The sequence below is a fragment of the Acipenser ruthenus genome, chromosome 40 (assembly GCF_902713425.1).
Source record: "Acipenser ruthenus chromosome 40, fAciRut3.2 maternal haplotype, whole genome shotgun sequence".
Lineage (NCBI taxonomy): Eukaryota > Metazoa > Chordata > Actinopteri > Acipenseriformes > Acipenseridae > Acipenser > Acipenser ruthenus.
In genome coordinates this window covers 10,095,308-10,118,442 of record NC_081228.1, presented here as the reverse complement: position 1 = coordinate 10,118,442, position 23,135 = coordinate 10,095,308, and the positions used below count along the sequence as shown (strand labels likewise).

Below are 23,135 nucleotides of genomic sequence, written 5' to 3'. Positions count from 1 at the left end.
CCCTGAACGAATACTATTGGCTACAGAAGAGCCGGCTCACCCCTGAACGAATACTATTGGCTACAACAGGAGAAATAAGGCGTTTCAAAGGGAACGTTCACGTCGCACAAACTTTGGGCATTTTGCGCAGAATCTGACCAAGTAGCCAATGAAATGTTCAGAATGTGCGTCGATTGGAATGACGAAGGCGCGTCTTCCTGAACGCACCGACACGTTCAGCGCGCTGGCTGCCGGGTGCGCTGTTCTTTGTTTCCAATCCGGACCGTGCGAAACGCAAACTCCTCGTTTATCAAGGTAATTACAAATATTGCGATGCATGTTCCATTCTTTAAGAAACACCGTTTAATTAACAGTGTATTTGTTTTATATTACAGTACTAAGGGACGCGGTTTCAAAGATAACTGTAATAAAGTAACCTTGCTACACAAGTACAGTAAATTAATATGTTTCAAACCGTGGTTAAAAATTAAAAACGGAATGCTGTGTTTAAAGAGATACGCATGCGCTGGAAACAAGACAAAGAGTAGTCAAAGTACTGTCTTAAACGTAAACATTACCTTGTCGTTTTATAATGGAGACTTTGTAAATCCAGTGTGAAGTTAGTATTTTATCATCCGTTTATGTTCATTTAATAATAGTGAACGTACCGGTAATTTTTAGCAAAGTGGTTTAATTGTTTAAGTTGACATTGCAGCAGCACGTCCTGAGCCGCGCCATGACGGTGAGGGGCAAAACTGCTAGCGGCAGCCATGTTTATTGAAGGCATGCTTCACCTACGATTTTACCGCATAACTTTGAATTATGCGCGGCTAAATTGCACTTAACGTATGTGAGTGGGTTAGTGTTTCTGGGAATGTACCACGGGACTGGGAAGCACATGTTGGTTCTAAAATAAATATTTATAGTATTGTAATGCGTTTGGGATTGATAATGTGATTCGAAACACTGTTATTTATTCTTGATTTGTGGGGTTTTAGTTTATTTGTAAATATTTCTGATTATTCCTGGGCGGGGTTTACCTGGCTCAGGTGTGTCTATCCAGAGCCTGGATCAGCAGGAGAGGGAGGTTGAGAGTGCAGGTTGTATCTGAGTTCTACTGAATTGTTGAGAAACAAATTGCTGCTTACTGAAGCCAGGTATTCATCCTAAGCTTATGTATAGGAGAGAGATTTTGTTTAACTGTTTTGTTTTCTACAAAGTTCTTCACTGTTGGAGTGCTGCGTTGTTTAATGAGTTGAGTGTCGAGTGTCAAGTTTTCTGTAATGTCTCGAGTTTTGTGTCAGTTGAAATTGTGACACGTTTTGTGTTTCCCGCTGCTTGCCATTTTTTTTAATTGATGTTTGATTTTTGCTGCCTGATTCCTACGTATTTCCGGTTCCAAAGGAGGCGTGCGGCTGACCGGTCAGTGCTTAATTTTGGTGTTCGTATCTCTGAGGTCCTACTGTACAGGTTTATATTTGCGCTGGTGTTAACAAGCCTGATGTTGTCCTAGCTTACTCTGAAACTGATTGTAACCAGCATTCTACTGGATTGGAGAATAATGGCACAGGAGTTTAATTTATAAAAACTCTTGTCTGTTAAAGTGTTTTAAAAGGCAACTGTGGAGGGCTCCAGAGTGGCACTGCATCCAGCTAAGGCACTTCACTGGAAGTGCAGGGTGTGCCCTATTGCCTGGAGATCATCGCTGGTTCGCCAACAGTTGTAAACGAACGAGTTAAAAAGATTAGTCTGTCGTCAGACGTGTCATGTTAATACAAAATACATTCATTATTCATTTACTGCATATTGGTATTGTCTAGTCTGGACGCGTTGAGAGAAATTCAGTGGGACATTTTTATTTTTTATTTCGGGGGGTGGATTGGCACGGCCTAGTGCCAACACTGGTGGACACAGTATGTTGTACATACCGCATCACGCCATGCAAGCAGACACAGTATATCATTAAAAACAAAAGACAGGACATTGTCAAGTAACACCTCCACTGCTCTCTTACTTCCCACATGTTCTGAGCAGGCTTTCCAGCACACACTGCTCAGCTGCTACAGTAGGTGGGTTATTATAGTTTAATGAATGTTCAGTTTTTTTCCAGCTGGGGGCACACTTCACTTCACACAGCATAGGTACGGTAGTCACCAGCACTGGGCAGGTCAGTGGGCTCCTGTGTCTGCTGTTGCTTTGTTTTCCAACTCAATTTCTTTATTGAACACCCAATTGCATAAACAATTTGTCTAATCAAAGCTGTTTAATGATTTGACAGACATGGAGATTTCAAGTTACAGTATGTGTACTGGCCTCGCTGAATGTAACTCCTATCCAGTCAGCTAAACACTCATCCAAATGATCCTCCAAGAGACAGGGTGTATCTTTAGAGGCTTTACTCGGATAAAAGTGTGAAACTGGAAATACAAATCGCAAATGCGTACTCAGGTAAGTATACAGTACATATTCACAACAATGTAAGTAATATTCACTCACATGACCCTGCCTAAATGCAGTAAAATACCACAGGAAACTACAGACCAAACAGGTGAGTTTAAAGGAAGTATTGCTATAGCTGGTACTAAATAGAGCTAGCTGGCTAACTTGCTGCTTAACAGATGCAGCTTACATGCTAAATAACATCAATAATAAACATCTTATTAAACACATGTCAAAATAATGACTTCATTCAGAAATAATGTTAATATCAATGCTATCTGTGTAAATAATAAACGTTCTTACAGATATTGCCTTCTTAGGAACTATACCGTGAGGATGACACAGGATTGCAGCCTAACATTGCACAACACTAGCCTCATGTATAAACAGTAAATGTCTGAACTTCTTGTTTCTCACTTCCTATAATCTAACATAACACAGGAAGTAGTTGCTTTCCTGGCGAATAATATGAATTGCCACTAGGTGGCACTAAAAATTTAAAGCAGGTCCGGAACAGTATGTGTGAAATTGTATAGAATTTAAAATCTCCAGCTTATAAACTGAATAGCTTAATATGCTGATGAACAAATTGTTAGTTCAATTCAGTGTTCATTTAATTAACTGAGACAACTGAAAACATTTTCCTGTTTATAACCAACAGCTGGCTTCCTGTCTGAAGCTCCACCTCATACGGAGCACGCAGTTGATGCAAACTTTACTTCCAGGATACAGGAAAAATCTAGTGCAAACTTTGCCTGGAACACGAGTTCAGTGCTCACTATTTTAGTAATTTTGTAATTGCATTTTTATTGAAAAAATAAATAAATAGATCTTTGATTTGAACACTTAATCATTTTTCTTATTTTTTTCACTGCAGCCTGATGCCATGGATCGTGTGAAGATGGAATCTGTCCCCACTAAAGAGGAGGTTCCTGAACTGGTCCCCATTAGACTGGAGTTCTCTGGACTGGCTTCCCTCCCCATTAAACAGGAGCCCTGTGAGATCTTGCCATGCGACACCATCAGGACAGAGGTGTTGTCTGCTGGGATTAAAGCTGAGTGCAATGAACTGGAGATCTCCCAGACAAAAGAATTATTTCCCATTAAAGTAGAGGTGCTGGAAATTGAAGATTTTAAACAGGAGCCCCTGAAAGTGGAGTTTGAATGCTTGGAACCAGGGAGGGAAGAATGTGAGGACTTGAAAGCAGCCCCCCCTGAGCTGGGTCCTGTATGCAGGTGGGAGTGTAGAGGAGGGGTGCTGGAGAGAATCTGTGTGAGAGAGCAAGGCGCTGGAGAGGAAGGCTTTCACAACAGCAAGGAAGGAGGTGGAGAGGAAGATGAGGGGAGCTGGCATTCAGAGTGCAGTCCAGCAGGTGAGTGAGTCCTGGTAGCTGTGACATTGTCATTCTGCACTGTGTGAGAGAGATTATCCACAGTGGCGCTACTGAGAGAGAGGCAGGGAGCAGATTGGTTACATTTGTAGCTATTTGATTTTCCTGTATCACTCAACCTGTTCAAGACGAGATTCGCTGCTAGCGAACTGAAGATATTTCAGATTTGTATTACAGGGGCATTGCTGTCATGTACTTTTATACTTGTATTGCATACTGCTCTTGCTCCAGGATAGATTGAGATAGTCAGGGGGTCATGAAAAAGGTCATGAAACAACATGATGACGAAGATGCAATTGCTGCGTTTCTTACTTAAAACTGTCTGACTTTCTCTCCTGTTTGTATTTTCCAGGGTCCAGTTCAGCAGCTAAAGTGAAGGTGGGCAATGGAGAACATTCTGATTGTGGGAAAGGTGTTGCCCAGTTTAGGGATTTAAAAATGCTCCAGCAAACTCACAGAGGACAGAAACCGCATTGCTGCTTTGACTGTGGGAAGAGTTTCAGTCATTCAAGGGACCTTGCTTCACATCAGCGAATTCACACAGGAGAGAAACCTTATCACTGCTCTTACTGTGGGAAGAGTTTCAGAATGTCAGGACACCTGATTTCACACCAGAGAATTCATACAGGAGAGAAGCCCTATCACTGCTCTGACTGTGGGATGAGTTTCAGTCGGACAGGACATCTTCAAAGACACCAGCGGAGTCACACAGGAGAGAAACCATATCGCTGCTTTGACTGTGGGAAAAGTTTTATTGAGTCAGGATCTCTTGTAAGACACCGGCGAATTCACACAGGAGAAAAACCATATTGCTGCCTTGACTGTGGGAAGTGTTTCAATCGCTCTGGATCTCTTATTTTACACCAGCTAATTCACACACGAGAGAAACTGTATTGCTGCTCTGACTGTGGGAAGAGTTTCATTCGCTCAGAATCCCTTGTAGCACACCAGCGAATTCACACAGGAGAAAAACCGTATCACTGCTCCGACTGTGGGAAGAGTTTCAGACGCTCAGAATCCCTCGTAACACACCAGCAAATTCACACAGGAGAGAAACCATATAGCTGCTCTGACTGTGGGAAGAATTTCAGTGTGTTAGGATCCCTTGTAACACACCAGCGAATTCACACAAGAGAGAAACCATATTGCTGCTCTGACTGTGGGAAGAGTTTAAAGGAGTTGGGATCACTTGTAAAACACCAGCAAGTTCACACAGGAGAGAAACTGTATAGCTGCTCTGACTGTGGGAAGAGTTTCAGTCAGTTAGGACACCTTATTCCACACCAACAAATTCACACAGGAAAGAAACCGTATAACTGCTCTGACTGTGGGAAGAGTTTCAATCGGTTAGGACATCTTGAAAGACACCAGCGAAGTCACACAGGAGAGAAACCATATCGCTGCTCTGAGTGTGGGAAGAGTTTCAGTGAATCAGGAACTCTTGCAAGACACCGGCGAATTCACACAGGAGAAAAACCGTATAGCTGCTCTGACTGTGGGGAGAGTTTTAGTCGCTCAGAACCCCTTGTAACACACCAGCGAATTCACACAGGAGAAAAAAAGTATCGCTGCTCAACCTGTGGGAGGTGTTTTAGTCAGTCAGGAGACCTTGATTTGCACACCTTGATTTTTCATAACGGAGGGAACTCCCATCCTCCCCCTGTATCCCCTCCTACTCCCCTTCCCTCCCATTTGAGTTTTTAATGACAATTCTGAAGTCTAAACTGTAATGGTGTGATCCTTTTTGTTTCAATTGGACCGTCCAACATATTCATTTTGTTGCAATTGCAAAAACAGACAAATGGCATGCCTGAAACTATTTTAGTTTTCTGGGATGATTCAATAGTTTAAAGTATAAAGATGACCGCTGGTTCAAATCCAGGCTATGCCATCGGTTGGGAGTTCCCAGGGGGCTCTGCACAGTTGGCTGAGCATCGCCTGGGTGGGTGGGTTTTATGTTGGCAGGGTAATCCTTGTCTCGCTGCGCACCAGCAACTCCTGTGGCGGCTGGACGTCTTTAAAGCTGGGTCAGTGGAACTGCATTTTCTATGACGTGACGGTTCTGGTTGGCTTTGCTGATGGCTTGCAGTGTGAAAAGAGGGGGTTGACTGACAGCATGCATTTCGGAGGGCGCGCATGATGAGTCTTCATCACTCCCGAGTCGAAACGGGAAGTTGCAGCGTTGAAACAAGGTTTTAAAAACAATTTGATATTCCAAATTGGGAGAAAATGTGGTAAAATTAATTGCCAATTCCAATTTTATTTTTTAAAAAAAAGAGGAAGTTGTAATTTTTGTTTCTTACTTTACCTAATCCTCTTTGTTTCGAGTGGAACACGAGGCCACAGCTTGTTCTGCTTCATCCCGTGTTAGATTGATGACTCTCAGCTCTGGTGTGATTGTTCTCTAACGATGTGCAGTTCATGAACAATTTGTTCCTTTTGACCAAATCATTATGGTGAATCATAGGAATAGGGTCAGTGTCCCCTTTGAATCACTTCTTTTGATTCACCCTATGAGAGATTTGCATGTGTCACAGAGTTACTGTGCGCAGTTCATGAACGAGTTGGTCTTTCCTGTTCAAATAACCCGTATTAACCCCTTTCAGACTGAGAATTCTATTCATTTTGAGGGCCAACTGACAGGACTAGACCTGTATTAACTCTGGAGTGATGAAGACTATATCATGCGCGTCCTCCGTAACTCATGCTGTCAGTCGACCTCCAGACCTGTCGCGTCGGAGGAAATGCAGTTCCACCAGCAAATCGCAGCCAACTCGCAGGTGCCCGGCTGCCACATGAGTCACTGGTGCCGGGTGAGACAAGGATTGCCCTGCTGACCTAAGCCCTCCAAACCAGGCACCGCTCGGCCAATTGTGTGCCGCTCCCTCTAGACTCCCAGCCACAGTCGGTGATGGCATAGCCTGGATTTGAACCAGCAATCTCCAGGATATTGGGCACATATTTTTTATGTTCAAATTCTGATATTTGATTTTCAGGTTTATTCATTTATAATGGGTTTTAGCAAACTAAAGGCAAGTGTACATTCAGTATTTGTTGCATAAATGAATGAAAACGATAATATTTTCAGATATTCAGCATTGGACTTCACAAAAATATATTGTCCAATATATTTGCATATTTTTTCAAAAGCTAGAGGTTCAAAATTATGGACAGCAATATTTTGCAAAATCTAGCACTGATAGTCTTACAATGTATCATGTTTGCATGGATTTATAGAAAAATAAGAATGTTTTGCCTTTTTTTGTTGCTAAAACCATTTTTTGTTACATTGAATGAGGGGTGTGAATAGTCCTAGAGGCAGCTGTATATCTCCCATATTTGACAGCAGGAAGTGTGTCTCTGATCTGCCTCCCCTGATTCACAGGGGCGGCACAGCCTGTCCTCTCTGGCTGCCCAGCTCTTCCTGTGTCAGCCTTCAGTTTCAATGGCTCAGCAGTACTTTAACATTTTGTCTTTTGTGTTTATAATTTTGATTAAATAATCTGCTAATTAGAATTTTATTTTCAGGGCCGGATAACATTCTAATTTGTTTTTGGATGTAATATAATTTATATATAAATATAATTTTCCCAATTTTCAATGTAAAAATTAATTTTTTTAGATTTGTGTCAGTTTGTTGTATTTTGCTCAGTGTCACAGTGTGGCAATGCTAGTGTGAGCTGCTGGCCGGGGTTCTGTCTGTGGGGAGAGCTTGTTGCTATTCAGTGCTTTATAATGATAGCTCTGTGTGTCGGCCTGATTCAGATGGGCCCACAATTTGGCTGCTCTCTTCTGGATTGGGATTATTAAGGGGAAAACTCCCAGTTCAGCTCTGCACACATTATTTGAGGTGCATCTGTGGACTTGTAGGATATTTTTACAAAACTCCATGTGGAGTGTCTTGGTTGGACAGCTACTCGCTGCCACAGGGGTCGCTGGTGCGCAATGAGACAGGGATTACCCTGCCGACCTAATCCCTCCCAACCCGGGCGGCGCTCGGCCAATTGTGCACCGCCCCCTCGAGACTCTCGTCCACGATCGACGATGGCATAGCCTGGATTCGAACTGCCGATCTCCAGGCTATAGGGCGCTTCCGCACTTCCGGTGAAATGCCTTAGCTGGATGTGCCACTTGGGAGCCCCCATGCACTAATTGTGAGACCCACAATTTTATTTTGCGGTTATTTTCAGTTTTGACTGCATGAATATGCATTCCAGAATATTGGCAGTGCGTGCCTGTTTTGACTGTATGTATTCTCATATGTTCAGAAATGTGTTTCTAATTGCATATTCTTTTTTTCCCCCCTTTGCTACACTTTGCTTGTTGTTGAGTACCGTCTCTAAGTGGATGCTTGTCAAGGAAATCTATACAATTTTCATTTTGCCAAGACACCACAATAAGTTTGAGTGTGGATTGTTCATGTGTGCTTGCTCTGAAACCCCTTATATTTAGTTTCTGAATGCATATACTGTGTGTGTATTTTTTTATATATATATATATATATATATATAATATATCTTTCTCTTTTGCAATACTCTCTAGAATGCTGTGTGGATGGTTGAATGGATGCTTAGAAATGTAGATTTCGGACTGCATATTTCTTAGTCTACTACACTGTTGAATAGTGTTTGAGTAGCATGCTTGTTTTTGAGTGTATATAGGCCTGTATATGTGACTCCCTATTAAGATTCCCACCTTAACTAGTTGTATATAGCTTTCTAGAAGTGAAATGACTTAACCTTACAGTTGCCGCTTCCAGCATTGTTAATTGGGTTAAACATTGAATTCTAAATGACACTTTGCTTTAGTTATTTTTAATTTTGTTTTCTTTCGTGGTCATTTACACGCTTGATTTCTGTTTAGTTCAGGGTTAAATCATAAACCAGAAAAATGTTTTTCAGAGGTCCAGCCTCTACCTGCAAATAAACTCTTTGGAAGTCCTACTGTGTTCTGTGTTATTTGTCTTCCATTTTTCTTCTCCACCCACCATCTGCCATTTACCCTGGTTATTCTTGCTGCTTAGCAGGGGCTGTGTAGCTTCCCATGCAGGTCTGGTTATTCTTGCTGCTTAGCAGGGGCTGTGTAGCTTCCCATGCAGGTCTGGTTCTTCTTGCTGCTTAGCAGAGGCTGTGTAGCTTCCAATGCAGGTCTGGTTATTCTTGCTGCTTAGCAGGGGCTGTGTAGCTTCCAATGCAGGTCTGGTTATTCTTGCTGCTTAGCAGGGGCTGTGTAGCTTCCAATGCAGGTCTGGTTATTCTTGCTGCTTTGCAGGGGCTGTGTAGCTTCCAATACAGGTGCAGGTGCAGAAACAGAGGTAGCAGTAAGAGAGCTTCACAAAACACAGTGATGATGAGGAAGAGAGCATGGGAACACTGATAAGAAGAAATCTGCACCAGACTCCTCCTCCTCAAGCTGAACTCTGAGTGACAGACGGCACTTTCTGTGCATCAGGAACTCAGCAACTCATTGCATACATTGCTCAATTCCATTGATTTTTGAACAACACATTCTTCTCCAAAGTAACTTAACAATTAGTTATTTCTACACTCAAATTCTGGTTCCCATTATTGTTTATACAGATGGGTTTGTTCTGCAGCAATCTAGGAGGTAAAGTACCTGCTTGCTTGCTCAAGGGTCTAATTAGCTGCCTTTCAGTCTAGGAGGTAAAGTGCCTGCTTGCTTGCTCAAGGGTCTAATTAGCTGCCTTTCAGTCTAGGAGGTAAAGTGCCTGCTTGCTCAAGGGGTTGAACTGCTGTCCTCAATCTCCACCCCTCCCTCTTCCACGTGTCCATCAGGCACTGAAGAAGTTGATAAAGTATTCTGTGTGCAATAGCTGTTCATTCATTCTCTCCTCCCCCGTCACACTCACACGGTTTCTGTTTATTTTTATTATTTATTTCTTAGCAGACGCCCTTAGCCAGGGCGACTTACAATTGTTACAAGATATCACATTATATTTTACATACAATTACCCATTTTTACAGTTGGGTTTTTACTGGAGCAATCTAGGTAAAGTACCTTGCTCAACAGCAGTGTCCCCCCACTGGGGATTGAACCCACAACCCTCCGGTCAAGAGTCCAGAGCCCTAACCACTACTCCACACTGCTGCACTGTTTATCAGCCTGCTTGCATTACTCTGGCCTCAAACCACACGTGCTTCACAGAGACACAAACACAACCCACTCTCCTCAGCATGCTTCTCTAAACCTGCCCTCAGCACCAAACCCCGCCTCTCAGAGCTCTGCTTCTCTAAACCTGCCCTCATCCCCAAACCCCGCCTCTCAGCGCCCTGCTTCTCTAAACCTGCCCTCATCCCCAAACCCCGCCTCTCAGCGCCCTGCTTCTCTAAACCTGCCCTCATCCCCAAACCCCGCCTCTCAGCGCCCTGCTTCTCTAAACCTGCCCTCATCCCCAAACCCCGCCTCTCAGAGCTCTGCTTCTCTAAACCTGCCCTCAGCACAAAACCCCGCCTCTCAGAACTCTGCTTCTAAACCTGCCCTCATCCCCAAACCCCGCCTCTCAGAGCTCTGCTTCTCTAAACCTGCCTTCAGTCCCAAACCCCGCCTCCAGAGGAACAGATTGGAACATAAGAAAGTTTACAAACGAGAGGAGGCCATTCAGCCCATCTTGCTCGTTAGGTTGTTAGTAGCTTATTGATCCCAGAATCTCATCAAGCAGCTTCTTGAAGGATCCCAGGGTGTCAGCTTCAACAACATTACTGGGGAGTTGGTTCCAGACCCTCACAATTCTCTGTGTAAAAAAGTGCCTCCTATTTTCTGTTCTGAATGCCCCTTTATCTAATCTCCATTTGTGACCCCTGGTCCTGGATCGACATTGTCTATACCTTGAATGCTTGAATCAGATCACTGTATAGTCTTCTTTGTTCAAGACTGAATAGATTCAATTCTTTTAGCCTGTCTGCATACGACATGCCTTTTAAACCTGGGATAGTTCTGGTTGCTTTTCTTTGCACTCTTTCTAGAACAGCAATATCCTTTTTTATAGCTTTTTATAGCTTCCCCACATTGTCTAGATGAAGACATTTCTGAGTCAACATAAACTCCTAGGTCTTTTTCATAGATTCCTTCTTCAATTTCAGTGTCTCCCATATGATATTTATAAAGCACATTTTTATTGCCTGCATGCAGTACTCATTACACATTAGGTCTGTTTGCTGTGAAATTTTCAGTCTCTCTGTCTCACTGCAGCAAGAATGGCTTCAAACTTGTGGTCAGAGGGAAATGCAGCTGCTTGGTGTGTCTGGATCTCTTGAAGGACCCAGTCACTATTCCATGTGGACACAGTTACTGTATGGGGTGTATTAAGAACTGCCGGGATCAGGCTGATCAGAGAGGAGGCTACAGCTGCCCCAGTGCACAGAGACCTTTACCCCAAGACCTGTTCTGTTTAGGAACACCATGCTGGCTGAACTTGTGGAGGATTTTAAGAAGACATGACTCCATCCTCCTGCTTCTGCTGCTGCTCAGAGCTGTGCTGGACCTGGAGATGTGCCGTGTGATTTTTGCACTGGGAGAAAGTTCAAAGCTGTAAACTCCTGTTTGACCTGCCTGACCTCTTACTGTGAAACTCACGTCAAGCCACACCTTGAAGTTGCTGCATTCAAGAGGCACAAACTGATCGAAGCAGCTGGAAATCTGGAACAGAAGATTTGTGACGAACACCAGAAGGTTTTGGAGGTCTTCTGCAGAACTGATCAGACGTGTATTTGTGTGTTGTGCATAGACAAGGAACACAAGAGCCATGATACAGTCTCAGCTGAAGCTGGGAGACAGGTAAGAGTTTGAACCATTTCTTTACAGCTCTCCTAGAAGATAAGGGCTCCCAGGGATATTGAACATGTCTGATTACAAGATCACACAGTTTCACAACTTGATCAGTATTTTAATATTGTATCAAAACTTTTCTGTCGTCTTCTGCCTAAACTATTCAGTTCATGTTTGCTGCAGTTTGTGATTCATGTGTGCTTTGTTTGCTTGGTTCAATTTCCATTCATTTTGACTTTTTAATATAGTAATTCATTGATGGTGTTTGTGTAAAATGAATTTTCATTGTAATAGCAGCATAGTTATGACAGCACAGTTGAATTTGTTTGTTTCCTGTCATTTCCTTCATAAATGCAGAGCTGTGTATTGCTAGTAACACTGAAAGAAACCTGATTCTACCTGCTGCCTCTTCACTGGATTGAAGTTTCTTAAATTTACAAAGACACTATGGGCAGCGTCTGGAGTTGAGATTTTAATATCACAGTTAGGAGACTGTGCTCACATTGACTCAACTGTGTGTGATGATCCCTGTGCATTGTACCTTCCCTGGGGCAGGAGTCATGAGTTGGGGTGATAGAATTGGAAACTAACATGGAAATCGGAAATCTCGCTGCTCTCCTCCTCCTCTCCACCTCAATACGTATCTTCTATACCCCTGAGCTCACAGTATTGCGAGAGTTGCATATTGCATTGCTGTTTCCTAAAGGTGCAATCTAATACACATTGATCATCACACGAGCCTGCTACTGATTTCAACAAATAAACAAAAACACTTTCACATTAGATCAGAGTTTAAGTTTATATCAATATTTATATTATATTCTGTTTCACATTTGTACATTTCAGTGTGTGCAACAAGCCTGTGTTGGGTGTGACAGAATATGGCTCAGTGTCCACTCAGAAATGTCACTGTCACTGTGTTTCTACACAGGAGAAGCTGGGAGAGACACAGACACGACTAGAGCTGAGAATCCAGGATAGACTGAGAGAATTGGAGGAGCTGAAAGTGGGTATTGACAAGAGGGTTAGCCAACATTCACTCACATTTCAACAGCTGCATACTTGAATAACTGGATCTGTGATTCATCAGGAATCTCACAGAATGTCATTCAACCTGCAGCACTTTCCACTTCATCTGCTTATTATTATTGAGAAATGGTCTGGAAGACATCTCTAGAAGTTTACTGGACAGGCTGCTTCATGTGATTTTGATCTCCATTGTAAATCTGCTGCCTCCCTGTCTGCTGTGTTCTTTCACTCAGAGATCTTCACAGAGAGAAATCCAGGAAAGTGAGAAGATCTTTACTCAGCTGATCCGATCCATTGAGAAGATCCACTCTGAGGTGACGGAGCTGATTGGAGCTCAGGAGAAGGCTACAGTGAATCAGGCTGAAGGGATCATGAAGAAACTGGAGCAGGAGATTGCTGAGCTGAGGAGGAGAAACACTGAGCTGAAACAGCTTTCAGAGACCAAGGATCACATCCATTTTCTACAGGTGACATCACTGCTTGCTAGAACTGGGGCAGGGGAGGGGAGGGTGGAGGGGCTTTAGTTTCAGGCAGACCTCTCTCCAATTGAGGTGGAGGGGAGCAGCAGATGCATTTTCACTTCTAAATACACTGCAGTAGATTATTCGTTTTCCTTTGCAAACTTGTAAACTGAAATTTGCTGACATCCTGTGCTCCTACAATTTTATATATGCAAATATGAAAAACACAATGTTAAACTACTGTACATAAACACTATAATGGTAGAATCTGACACCGGTATATTGGCAGCGATGGAATAGGATTTCCTACTGCAAAGTGCAAAATGTTCCAAGACTGTCTATAGTAGAAAGTAAATGATCTTTTTATTGAAAATTTTACACTTTTTCTTCGACCCAGTTTTTCTTTTCAGACATTACATTTTATACATTTTCTTTTAAAAAGATGACATAAAAACAAACACATACATGGTATTAAAACATTAAAATTCATTCAAAACACCAGGGTTTAAAACAAACACAGATGAAATCCAACATGATAAAATCTGTGCAGTTTTAAAGTGACTGGACAAAAAGAACCATCAAGAAAAAACTGTGCATGTGAGGGCAGGGGGGGGGGTGCTTGCATAAAAAGTTAAAAGTGGACATAAAACAAACAACAACAACAACAACAACAACAACACACACAAGAACTAAAAGCCAAAAACTAAAAGCTAGTAGAAAGTAAGGCCATGAGATTTGTACAAAAAAATCAGATTTGCACAATAACATCTTTCCCGTGGACTATAAACAAAATGTGCAGACTTTCTGGAGTCTTTACAACACATAATCACATACCAGTGGGGGGTGTTGGGGGTGTCAAGGCTAAGTGGGAAACTCACGAAGCTGCTGTTTGTGTCTGTGTGTGTTGCAGCTGTGAGGCCAGAAAGATACATGAAAGTGAATTTTTTCTTTACAATTTGTCCTGCTGGTGGATAAGAAAATATACGAATCCCACAATGCAACATGAATGCATTTACAGACAGGCATGCAGACAGACGAACAGGCAGGCAGAGAGGCTGCAGACAGACAGACAGGCATGCAGACAGACAGACAACTGCACTCGCATTCATTTTTACAGCAGGAAAATCAAACTGCTTTTTAATATTATTTATTTATTTCTTTCACACAAGGAACTGGGATTCCTCTGCAGAGGAAACCTTTTGGACAAATACTAAAAGAGTTTCAAATCCATTTGAAGTCCTGCAGTGAGGTCTGGTGTGTTGGTGTGAACTGGAGTCCTGCCGAGGCTCTGGTGGGTAAGAAAAGAAAACAATCCCATAATGCACCACTAATGCATTTACAGACATGCATGCAGACAGAAAGGCAGGCAGTAGAGACAGGCAGACAGGCATGCAAACAGAGGGAGAGGCAGACATACAGACAGGCATGCAAACAGACAGGGAGAGGCAGACATACAGACAGGCATGCAAACAGACAGGGAGAGGCAGACATACAGACAGGCATGCAAACAGACAGACAGGGAGAGGCAGACATACAGACAGGCATGCAAACAGACAGGGAGAGGCAGACATAGACAGACAGGCATGCAAACAGACAGGGAGAGGCAGACATACAGACAGGCATGCAAACAGACAGGGAGAGGCAGACATAGACAGACAGGAATGCAAACAGACAGACAGGGAGAGGCAGACATACAGACAGACAGGCATGCAAACAGACAGACAGGGAGAGGCAGACATATAGACAGGCCTGCAAACAGACAGGGAGAGGCAGACATACAGACAGGCCTGCAAACAGACAGGGAGAGGCAGACATACAGACAGGCCTGAAAACAGACAGGGAGAGGCAGACATACAGACAGGCCTGAAAACAGACAGGGAGAGGCAGACATACAGACAGGCCTGCAAACAGACAGGGAGAGGCAGACATACAGACAGGCATGCAAACAGACAGGGAGAGGCAGACATACAGACAGGCATGCAAACAGACAGGGAGAGGCAGACATAGACAGACAGGCATGCAAACAGACAGACAGGGAGAGGCAGACATACAGACAGGCATGCAAACAGACAGGGAGAGGCAGACATACAGACAGACAGGCATGCAAACAGACAGACAGGGAGAGGCAGACATACAGACAGGCATGCAAACAGACAGGGAGAGGCAGACATACAGACAGGCATGCAAACAGACAGGGAGAGGCAGACATAGACAGACAGGCATGCAAACAGACAGGGAGAGGCAGACATACAGACAGGCATGCAAACAGACAGGGAGAGGCAGACATAGACAGACAGGAATGCAAACAGACAGACAGGGAGAGGCAGACATACAGACAGACAGGCATGCAAACAGACAGACAGGGAGAGGCAGACATACAGACAGGCCTGCAAACAGACAGGGAGAGGCAGACATACAGACAGGCCTGCAAACAGACAGGGAGAGGCAGACATACAGACAGGCCTGAAAACAGACAGGGAGAGGCAGACATACAGACAGGCCTGAAAACAGACAGGGAGAGGCAGACATACAGACAGGCCTGCAAACAGACAGGGAGAGGCAGACATACAGACAGGCATGCAAACAGACAGGGAGAGGCAGACATACAGACAGGCATGCAAACAAACAGGGAGAGGCAGACAGGCATGCAAACAGACAGGGAGAGGCAGACAGGCATGCAAACAGACAGGGAGATGCAGACATACAGACAGGCATGTGTAGGGATGAAAATTGGAATTCATCAATTCAGTCCACGCATTGAGTTGAATCAAAGTTTTAATGAAGAATCACAGCAAGCAACATACAGAGTACTCCGGAGAACAACTTGACACTTTATCAGTATCATAGAAGTTATAAGTTATTTGGTTAAACATTTTATAGTACCCACAGTTTACACATATATCCAATAAGCATAAAGCACGCAGCAAACAATTTATATATGTCCAGTCACAAACAAACAGGCACATACAGACGTGCTCAAATTTGTTGGTACCCTTACAGCTCATTGAAATAATGCTTCATTCCGCCTGAAAAGTGATGAAATTGAAAGCTATTTTATCATGTATACTTGCATGCCTTTGGTATGTCATAGAATAAAGCAAAGAAGCTGTGAAAAGAGAAGAATTATTGCTTATTCTACCAAGATATTCTAAAATGGCCTGGACACATTTGTTGGTACCCCTTAGAAAAGATAATAAATAATTGGATTATAGAGATATTTCAAACTAATTAGTTTCCTTCATTAGTATCACACATGTCTCCAATCTTGTAATCAGTCATTCAGTAGTCACTGTGCTGTTTGGTACCATTGTGTGCACCACACTGAACATGGACCAGAGAAAGCAAAGGAGAGAGTTGTCTGAGGAGATCAGAAAGAAAATAATAGACGAGCATGGTAAAGGTAAAGGCTACAAGACCATCTCCAAGCAGCTTGATGTTCCTGTGACAATAGTTGCAAATATTATTAAGAAGTTTAAGGTCCATGGAACTGTAGCCAACCTCCCTGGGCGCGGCCGCAAGAGGAAAATCGACCCCAGAGTGAACAGAAGGATAGTGCAAATGGTAGAAAAAGAACCAAGGATAACTGCCAAAGAGATACAAGCTGAACTCCAAGGTGAAGGTACGTCAGTTTCTGATCGCACCATCCGTCGCTTTTTGAGCGAAAGTGGGCTCCATGGAAGAAGACCCAGGAGGACTCCACTTTTGAAAGAAAAACATAAAAAAGCCAGACTGGAATTTGCTAAAATGCATATTGACAAGCCACAATCCTTCTGGGAGAATGTCCTTTGGACAGATGAGTCAAAACTGGAGCTTTTTGGCAAGTCACATCAGCTCTATGTTCACAGACGAAAAAATGTAGCTTTCAAAGAAAAGAACACCATACCTACAGTGAAACATGGAGGAGGCTCGGTTATGTTTTGGGGCTGCTTTGCTGCGCCTGGCACAGGGTGCCTTGAATCTGTGCAGGGCACAATGAAATCTCAAGACTATCAAGGCATTCTGGAGCGAAACGTACTGCCCAGTGTCAGAAAGCTCTGTCTCAGTCGCAGGTCATGGGTCCTCCAACAGGATAATGACCCAAAACACACAGCTAAAAGCACCCAAGAATGGATAAGAACAAAACATTGGACTATTCTGAAGTGGCCTTCTATGAGTCCTGATCTGAATCCTATCGAACATCTATGGAAAGAGCTGAAACTTGCAGTCTGGAGAAGGCACCCATCAAACCTGAGACAGCTGGAGCAGTTTGCTCAGGAAGAGTGGGCCAAACTACCTGTTAACAGGTGCAGAAGTCTCATTGAGAGCTACAGAAAACGTTTGATTGCAGTGATTGCCTCTAAAGGTTGTGCAACAAAATATTAGGTTAGCGGTCCCATCATTTTTGTCCATGCCATTTTCATTTGTTTTCTGTCTGACACACAACACAGGTTTCAATGGCTTTACACCGCTCCAGTATAAACCTAACTGTATAAATTGGTACCAAAATGTGTTGGTTTTTTTTCAGACAGGATAACAATTCAGATGCCTGTTTTAGTCTCTAACATGCAAGTAAAATGCAGGATTTATATGCAAGACTGACAAGGTTACGATTAAAGCATTCCCTAAATGCATTTTTGTATGTGTAAAAATATTGTTAAATATTATTGATGCCATGATATTAATGTTATTTTGTTTACATTTATACAAATGTTGGGTAGTCTAACTTTAGCGTCCCAAATTCAACAGCGATTAATATGCATAGACCTATCAGAGAGAGAGAGAGAGAGAGAGAGAGAGAGATATAGATTCAAACAATGTAATCCTGAGCAATGCAAACGAGGAAGTTCGAGAAGTTATTGTCGTCGACATGAGCTGCGAAAATCATACTCGTGCAAACAGGACGGGAACAAGTCATGACTGCTGCCAAATTGAAAGCTTTTCTGATTTTTCGTATAAAATAATTACTTATTAACGATTTGAGAGCAAAAACACGTCACGCGATGTCTTCTGCTCATAAAATAAGCATAGACTAGTATGCGAAGATCCATCAAGTCGAGTTGAATTTGGGACACTAAAGTTAAAGAATACCCAAATGCTGATACAGTGCCGCTCCAAAAAAGAGGGGATCAAAACGTGTGCCTCTAAAACATTATTTAAATTGCATTTCTCCAGCTTCTTAACTCTACTAATGTAAAATGACCTTCACGTTCTTTAACAAATCCCGGGTTCTGGTTCCTTTGAAAGTCCTGTTCTTTCCTGTCCATGTTCGTGTTTACGAGACGAGGCTGTTCCGCGTTCACACACAGCTTTCAACTTCCTCTCTGATACTTTCAATCACAGCTTCAGTCTTTTATTCTTGGTTTGGAATTTGGTGAATTTGTACCCGACAACTTTTGTAATTTCGCTCAAAACGGTCTCGACGGCCCCTCTCACTGCCTGCTCGATGACGGAGCCGAGCTGCCCTCGGAAGAACGAAGCGGAGATACTGGCGTCCATCGTCTCTAGTTAATTTTAGTGTAGAGGAATTATCTTTAGATTTTCAAACACCGGCCTCGGGTTTTATTTGTTTACCACGCACGTATTCTGGTGTGATACAGAAAGTGCACAAAATGGTATCCTGCAGAGCTGCGTCATCTAACACGTGTGAGTGAAGCAAGCAACAGCATGCAACTTCCGGTAAGGGAGTCGGAGAGGGGTGAACCCGTATTTCAAAATTAAAGGGTTAGAATGATAATGATATCAAAGTATTATTTGATGTTGTTGTGTTTTTAACCCTAAATCTGCTGTGTCTGTACACCATTGCTTATTCTATTTATATTGGTTTATATTTCTGTGCTATTATATATTTGTATATAAATCTATCATTTATTTCTGTCATAGTGGGTCATGTATTTCAGTCATTCCTTAAAAAATTAAAGCTTTTATCTCAGTAAAAGGGGGGTGAAATGCAATGTACAGACACATAATGAATAGCTCATGGAGTTGGATATACTACCAGATTTATGTCATTGCAATTGTTGCTGGGGTTTTAGAGGTGCCCGAGCACTGAAAAGGTGAATTTATGACCTATTTTCAGGTATTTCAGACATTCCTGACATTCCTGAAAAAATGAAGGCTTGTGTGATGGGGTGCCAGCTCGCCCCTATAATTTGTGTTTTGTTGTTGTTATTTTTACAGTTTTCATTATGTTTTTGTGATTCTTGGTTTGTTTTGGATTGGCAGGGAGGGGGTTAAATTCCTCCCTGTAAAATGCATGTGAGAATGTGGCTGGAGCCTTAAGTGTTTAATTGTTAATTATTAGTTAATTGGGCTCCAGCCACAGACTATAAAAGACAGCTGAAACCCTTTGTTAGGGAGAGGAGTTTTGGGTGAGTTTTGTTTGTTGGTGTGCTGTGCTGTGCTGTTTAGTTTTTTGGTAAAGAAACTGTAGTGAAGGCTAATGCCCAGCCTACATTTCTGTATTTATGTTTAAAACCTTTTTGTTGGCCCTTGTGCTGGTTTATTTTGTATTTTTGTTAATTAAAAACTTTATTTTTGAACTTTATACTGTCTCTGAGTCTCAAACCTCGGTCCATCCTGTCACATTTGGTGTCGGAAGTGGGATAGCGCCACCTAGAGGCTCAGAGCAGTAATTATTTTTTTAAATTTTGAATTTTTTTGAATTTTTGGATTTTGGAGGTTTGGCGGTGCGCAGAATGGGGAAAAACAGTAAAAATAACAACAACAAAACACAAATTATAGGGGCGAGCTGGCACCCCATCACAGCTTGTAACTTAAGTCTGTACATTTTTTTTACCCACTCTTTTAGCAAACAGTGCTAACAGTGTTCATTGTTGCTGTTTTGTCTTACAATGGCTTCTTTTTTAACCTTCAACTAGAGAAAAAACATTTCACATACAGAACTAAAAAAATAATCCCATTTCTTTTTCACAATAGTTTATTATCTAAACGCATTAGTGTTTTAAGAAACTAAGCACATTGACTCAAAAAAGCCCCAGAAAATAATTTAAGAAGGTATGTAAACATTTTATTATAATTATAAATCCTAAAATATGTAGCAAGTTTCCAACTTTGAATTGCTAAATCTTTATTTTAAATATTTGAGAATCACGATTTAATCAATCTGAATTTTGTGTACTTAAATATTGAACTATTAAATCTCTTAACAAGAGAAAACCAATAAACTTTCAGGATCGCTGCACTCTGTGACCTGCTGCAATGTCTTAAACTGGCTACCCTCTCCTGCACCCCTCCTCATCTGGTCTTTATCAGAGCTTTCAAATGATTTTCAAGAGTTGAACATTTAAAGTTACATATCAAATTGTAAAAGGAACTTAATCTCCAACATTTTATAAGCTGCTAAATCATTTAAAAGATCTAATTAAGCTAATTGTCAGTTCATATGTGTGTTCAGTGAAGTAACAGAGCTCAGTTGGTTCAAACACCAGCAGCCACCAGGATTGAGGACTGAGAACTGGTTCAAGGGCTATGATCTCCAATACTGTACTGGCTCTCAACCCTGTCCTGGGGACCCCCTGTCTGGGAGTCCTGATTTTTGTTCCAACTGAGCTCTTAATTACTTAATTAAACTTCAACTGAACTACCAATTTGCCTAGAGCTTTTTAATTATTGTGCTAATTTTGTTAGGTTACTGTTGAATATCAGAACAGAAAATATAGTAACAGGTGAATATTTTGTAGTATACTGTAAACATTTTTTGTAACAGATATAGGTTTTAAATATATAATTTATATTATAACACATGCTTGAACAACAATGTTTGATCAATTGGGTAAATAGATTTAGTGCTTTTGCAGTTTTTAGCTATGCTCTACACACAAACAGAAAAGTAAAAAATGTTCCTCTTAGGAAGATCCGAGATGATGTTTCCATATCAGAAAGTGTTTAGTGCATAGTAATGATTATTCACACCAGGTTTCATGCTTCTTACCCAAAGTGCAAGGTTTAGGAAATATCTCTGCTTAACTGTACCACTATTGCACGCAATCACGGCTGATCGCTGGCAGTAGTTTATAATTTGCGATTAAGGGCGAGGTAAATATTAAAATTCACTTAGAAAGACAACAGATTTTTTTAACAGTACTTTTTCCTTTTGAATTACAATTGCAGGCCACACATCTGTATAATCCACATAGATTTTTTTATTTTAAATACATTTATAAAAGATTTTTTTTAAGCTTCAATTTGTGACATTTTATTTAGCTTTGTAGAAAATACAGTAATATATACAGTAAATACTTTTTGTCAATGTACCCTGTCACAAATGTTACTGTGCAGCATTGCTAGGTAATGAAATTATTAAACCTACAGTTTTAAAATCTGTATCATCCCTTATGGTTGTACTACTAGTGAAGCGAAAGCTGTGTGTATATCAGTTGTATTTAGTATTAATGTGTAACATTATATATATATATATATATATATATATATATATATATATATACACACACACACACACACACATTTATTCATGTTTTTTAATTTTGTAAAACAATTATTATAAAAATGTTTCTTTTTTTTTTCAGGCAACCCTTCGAAAGAACATCAAGATTACATTCTTTCTGTATTCAAACACAGGAACCTCACAGAAAATCATTAGATACAGCAGGCTTCACAACAGAAGAACATTAACCGAAGAAGCGACTCAGGAAACACAGCTGTGCCAAAGCCTCCATCAGTAACGTTAGTGTCAGTGTCTCAGTGGGGAGGACATTGACTGTCTCAATCAGGATAATGATAGTTTGAAACAACATGCTAAAAATTTAGAATCCAATTTAACTTTGAGAAAAAAAGACGTATTGAATCAGAGAAGACCTCGGTGTTTGATTTTAAAAATGATTATCAGCAAGTGAGATTTTATACAGGCTTGCCTTCAGCCAAAGTGTTCTTTGTTGACATGTCTTGATGACATTCCTCCTGACAGCACCGCTGCACTGCTGTCTCCAGCTGAGCAGTTTCTGATGGTTCTAATGAAGCTGCGTTGGACTTGGCTTGTAGATTTAAAGCAAGGCCGTGGCTACGAGTACGGTTCTGTACAACTATTCTTGAAAGCTAAACGTACAGACAAGACGTCACTTCTGCTCAGTGCCCCAAATCTCACAGCTAAACACACAGGAAAACAATGTAATGAAAACCAGCCATGCACACGTCGTTGATGTTGTCAACCTTTCATTCATTTTAAATTGTAATTAACGGAAAAGGTTGTGACAATATCAGAATAAACACTTGCTTACACAACACGAGTCTCACGCTAGGAGCATGATAGTTGACAGGGAACGTCAGCTATGATTAATGTTATTGCTGTTAAAACTAAACGGGAAAGTGAGCAACTGGCCCTGGATAAAATACGCTTCGACCTTCTAGGGTGCATGATGTAATAACGTGAAATAGTTACGATTTTTAACCAGTGAGCTAATTTTACGTGTAATATATTATAGCTTTAGCTAACAACATTACTACAGAATGAAAAACAACAGGCTGACACATCGGCGCAATTGCAACAAACATTCTGAAGTTTAAACCTGAGGTTAGAGTATTTAGTTAGACTAGCATGCGCTAGCTAGCTAAAATTAAAAAATATTTCTATGCAGGAAAAACATCCCTGTGAATGTTGAAATGCAGGATGAAAGGACAAAGTAAATACTGTGAAGGAAATAGCAGCGATGCCTTTAAGAAATGGTGTTGTTGCGAGAAAAACTACACACCCCAGAAGGCTCAGCGTCAACTGGCAAGGCGGGGTTCTCCAGCTTATAAAGGAAACAGAGCAGAACAATCAAGGCGTTGTGTGATCGTGGGGAACACCGCCTGCATAAAGCCACGTCCAGAGCTACCGTCCTGTCTCCCTCCTACCCTTCCTCTCCAAAACCCTCGAGCGGACTGTACACCGCCAGTTCTCTGCTTTCCTGTCCAACCACACTCTGCTCGACCCTCGCCAATCTGGCTTCCACTCTGCTCACTCCACTGAAACCGCCATCCTGTCTGTCACCAACTCACTAAACTCTGCCCGAGCTGCCTCTCTTTCCTCTATCCTAATTCTCCTCGACCTCTCTGC

General features: G+C 41.8%; 2 protein-coding genes and 1 non-coding gene across 5 annotated transcripts; 2 read left to right on the top strand and 1 right to left on the bottom strand.

Moving 5' to 3' along the window:
• The first annotated feature begins 97 nt into the window (after positions 1-97).
• On the top strand, positions 98-8,749 carry LOC117416624 (zinc finger protein 883-like). 3 transcript variants are annotated; one of them, XM_059010177.1, is made up of 4 exons: positions 98-294; positions 2,258-2,427; positions 3,296-3,791; positions 4,162-8,749. In XM_059010177.1, the coding sequence occupies exons 2-4, from the start codon at positions 2,416-2,418 to the stop codon at positions 5,511-5,513; spliced, it is 1,860 nt and encodes a 619-aa protein (XP_058866160.1). In that variant the 5' UTR covers positions 98-294; positions 2,258-2,415; the 3' UTR covers positions 5,514-8,749. The 3 variants fall into 3 exon arrangements, with proteins under 3 accessions (XP_058866160.1, XP_058866159.1, XP_058866161.1); XM_059010176.1 differs by having other exon boundaries at positions 2,258-3,184; XM_059010178.1 differs by lacking the exon at positions 2,258-2,427.
• A 2,518-nt stretch (positions 8,750-11,267) lies between these two features.
• On the top strand, positions 11,268-21,808 carry LOC131708050 (tripartite motif-containing protein 29-like; the record flags this gene model as incomplete). The annotated part of the gene is made up of 5 exons (XM_059009965.1): positions 11,268-11,603; positions 12,526-12,600; positions 12,857-13,090; positions 14,254-14,375; positions 21,610-21,808. Coding segments are annotated over 4 exons (690 nt in total), but the record flags the coding sequence as incomplete, so codon positions are not given.
• On the bottom strand, positions 14,257-14,314 carry LOC117414411 (U7 small nuclear RNA). The gene has a single exon (XR_004546212.1). It is a non-coding gene; the product is annotated as a U7 small nuclear RNA (small nuclear RNA).
• Positions 21,809-23,135: the final 1,327 nt, after the last annotated feature.

What these genes read in the sequence shown, in the direction of transcription:
- LOC117416624 (XM_059010176.1), top strand. Translation starts at nt 3,125, where the DNA reads ATGCAAACTTTACTTCCAGGATACAGGAAAAATCTAGTGCAAACTTTG. An exon ending in AAACTTTGCCTGGAACACGA is followed by an intron (nt 3,185 to 3,295) that starts GTTCAGTGCTCA and finishes TTTTCACTGCAG; the next exon opens with CCTGATGCCATGGATCGTGT. An exon ending in TTCAGAGTGCAGTCCAGCAG is followed by an intron (nt 3,792 to 4,161) that starts GTGAGTGAGTCC and finishes TGTATTTTCCAG; the next exon opens with GGTCCAGTTCAGCAGCTAAA.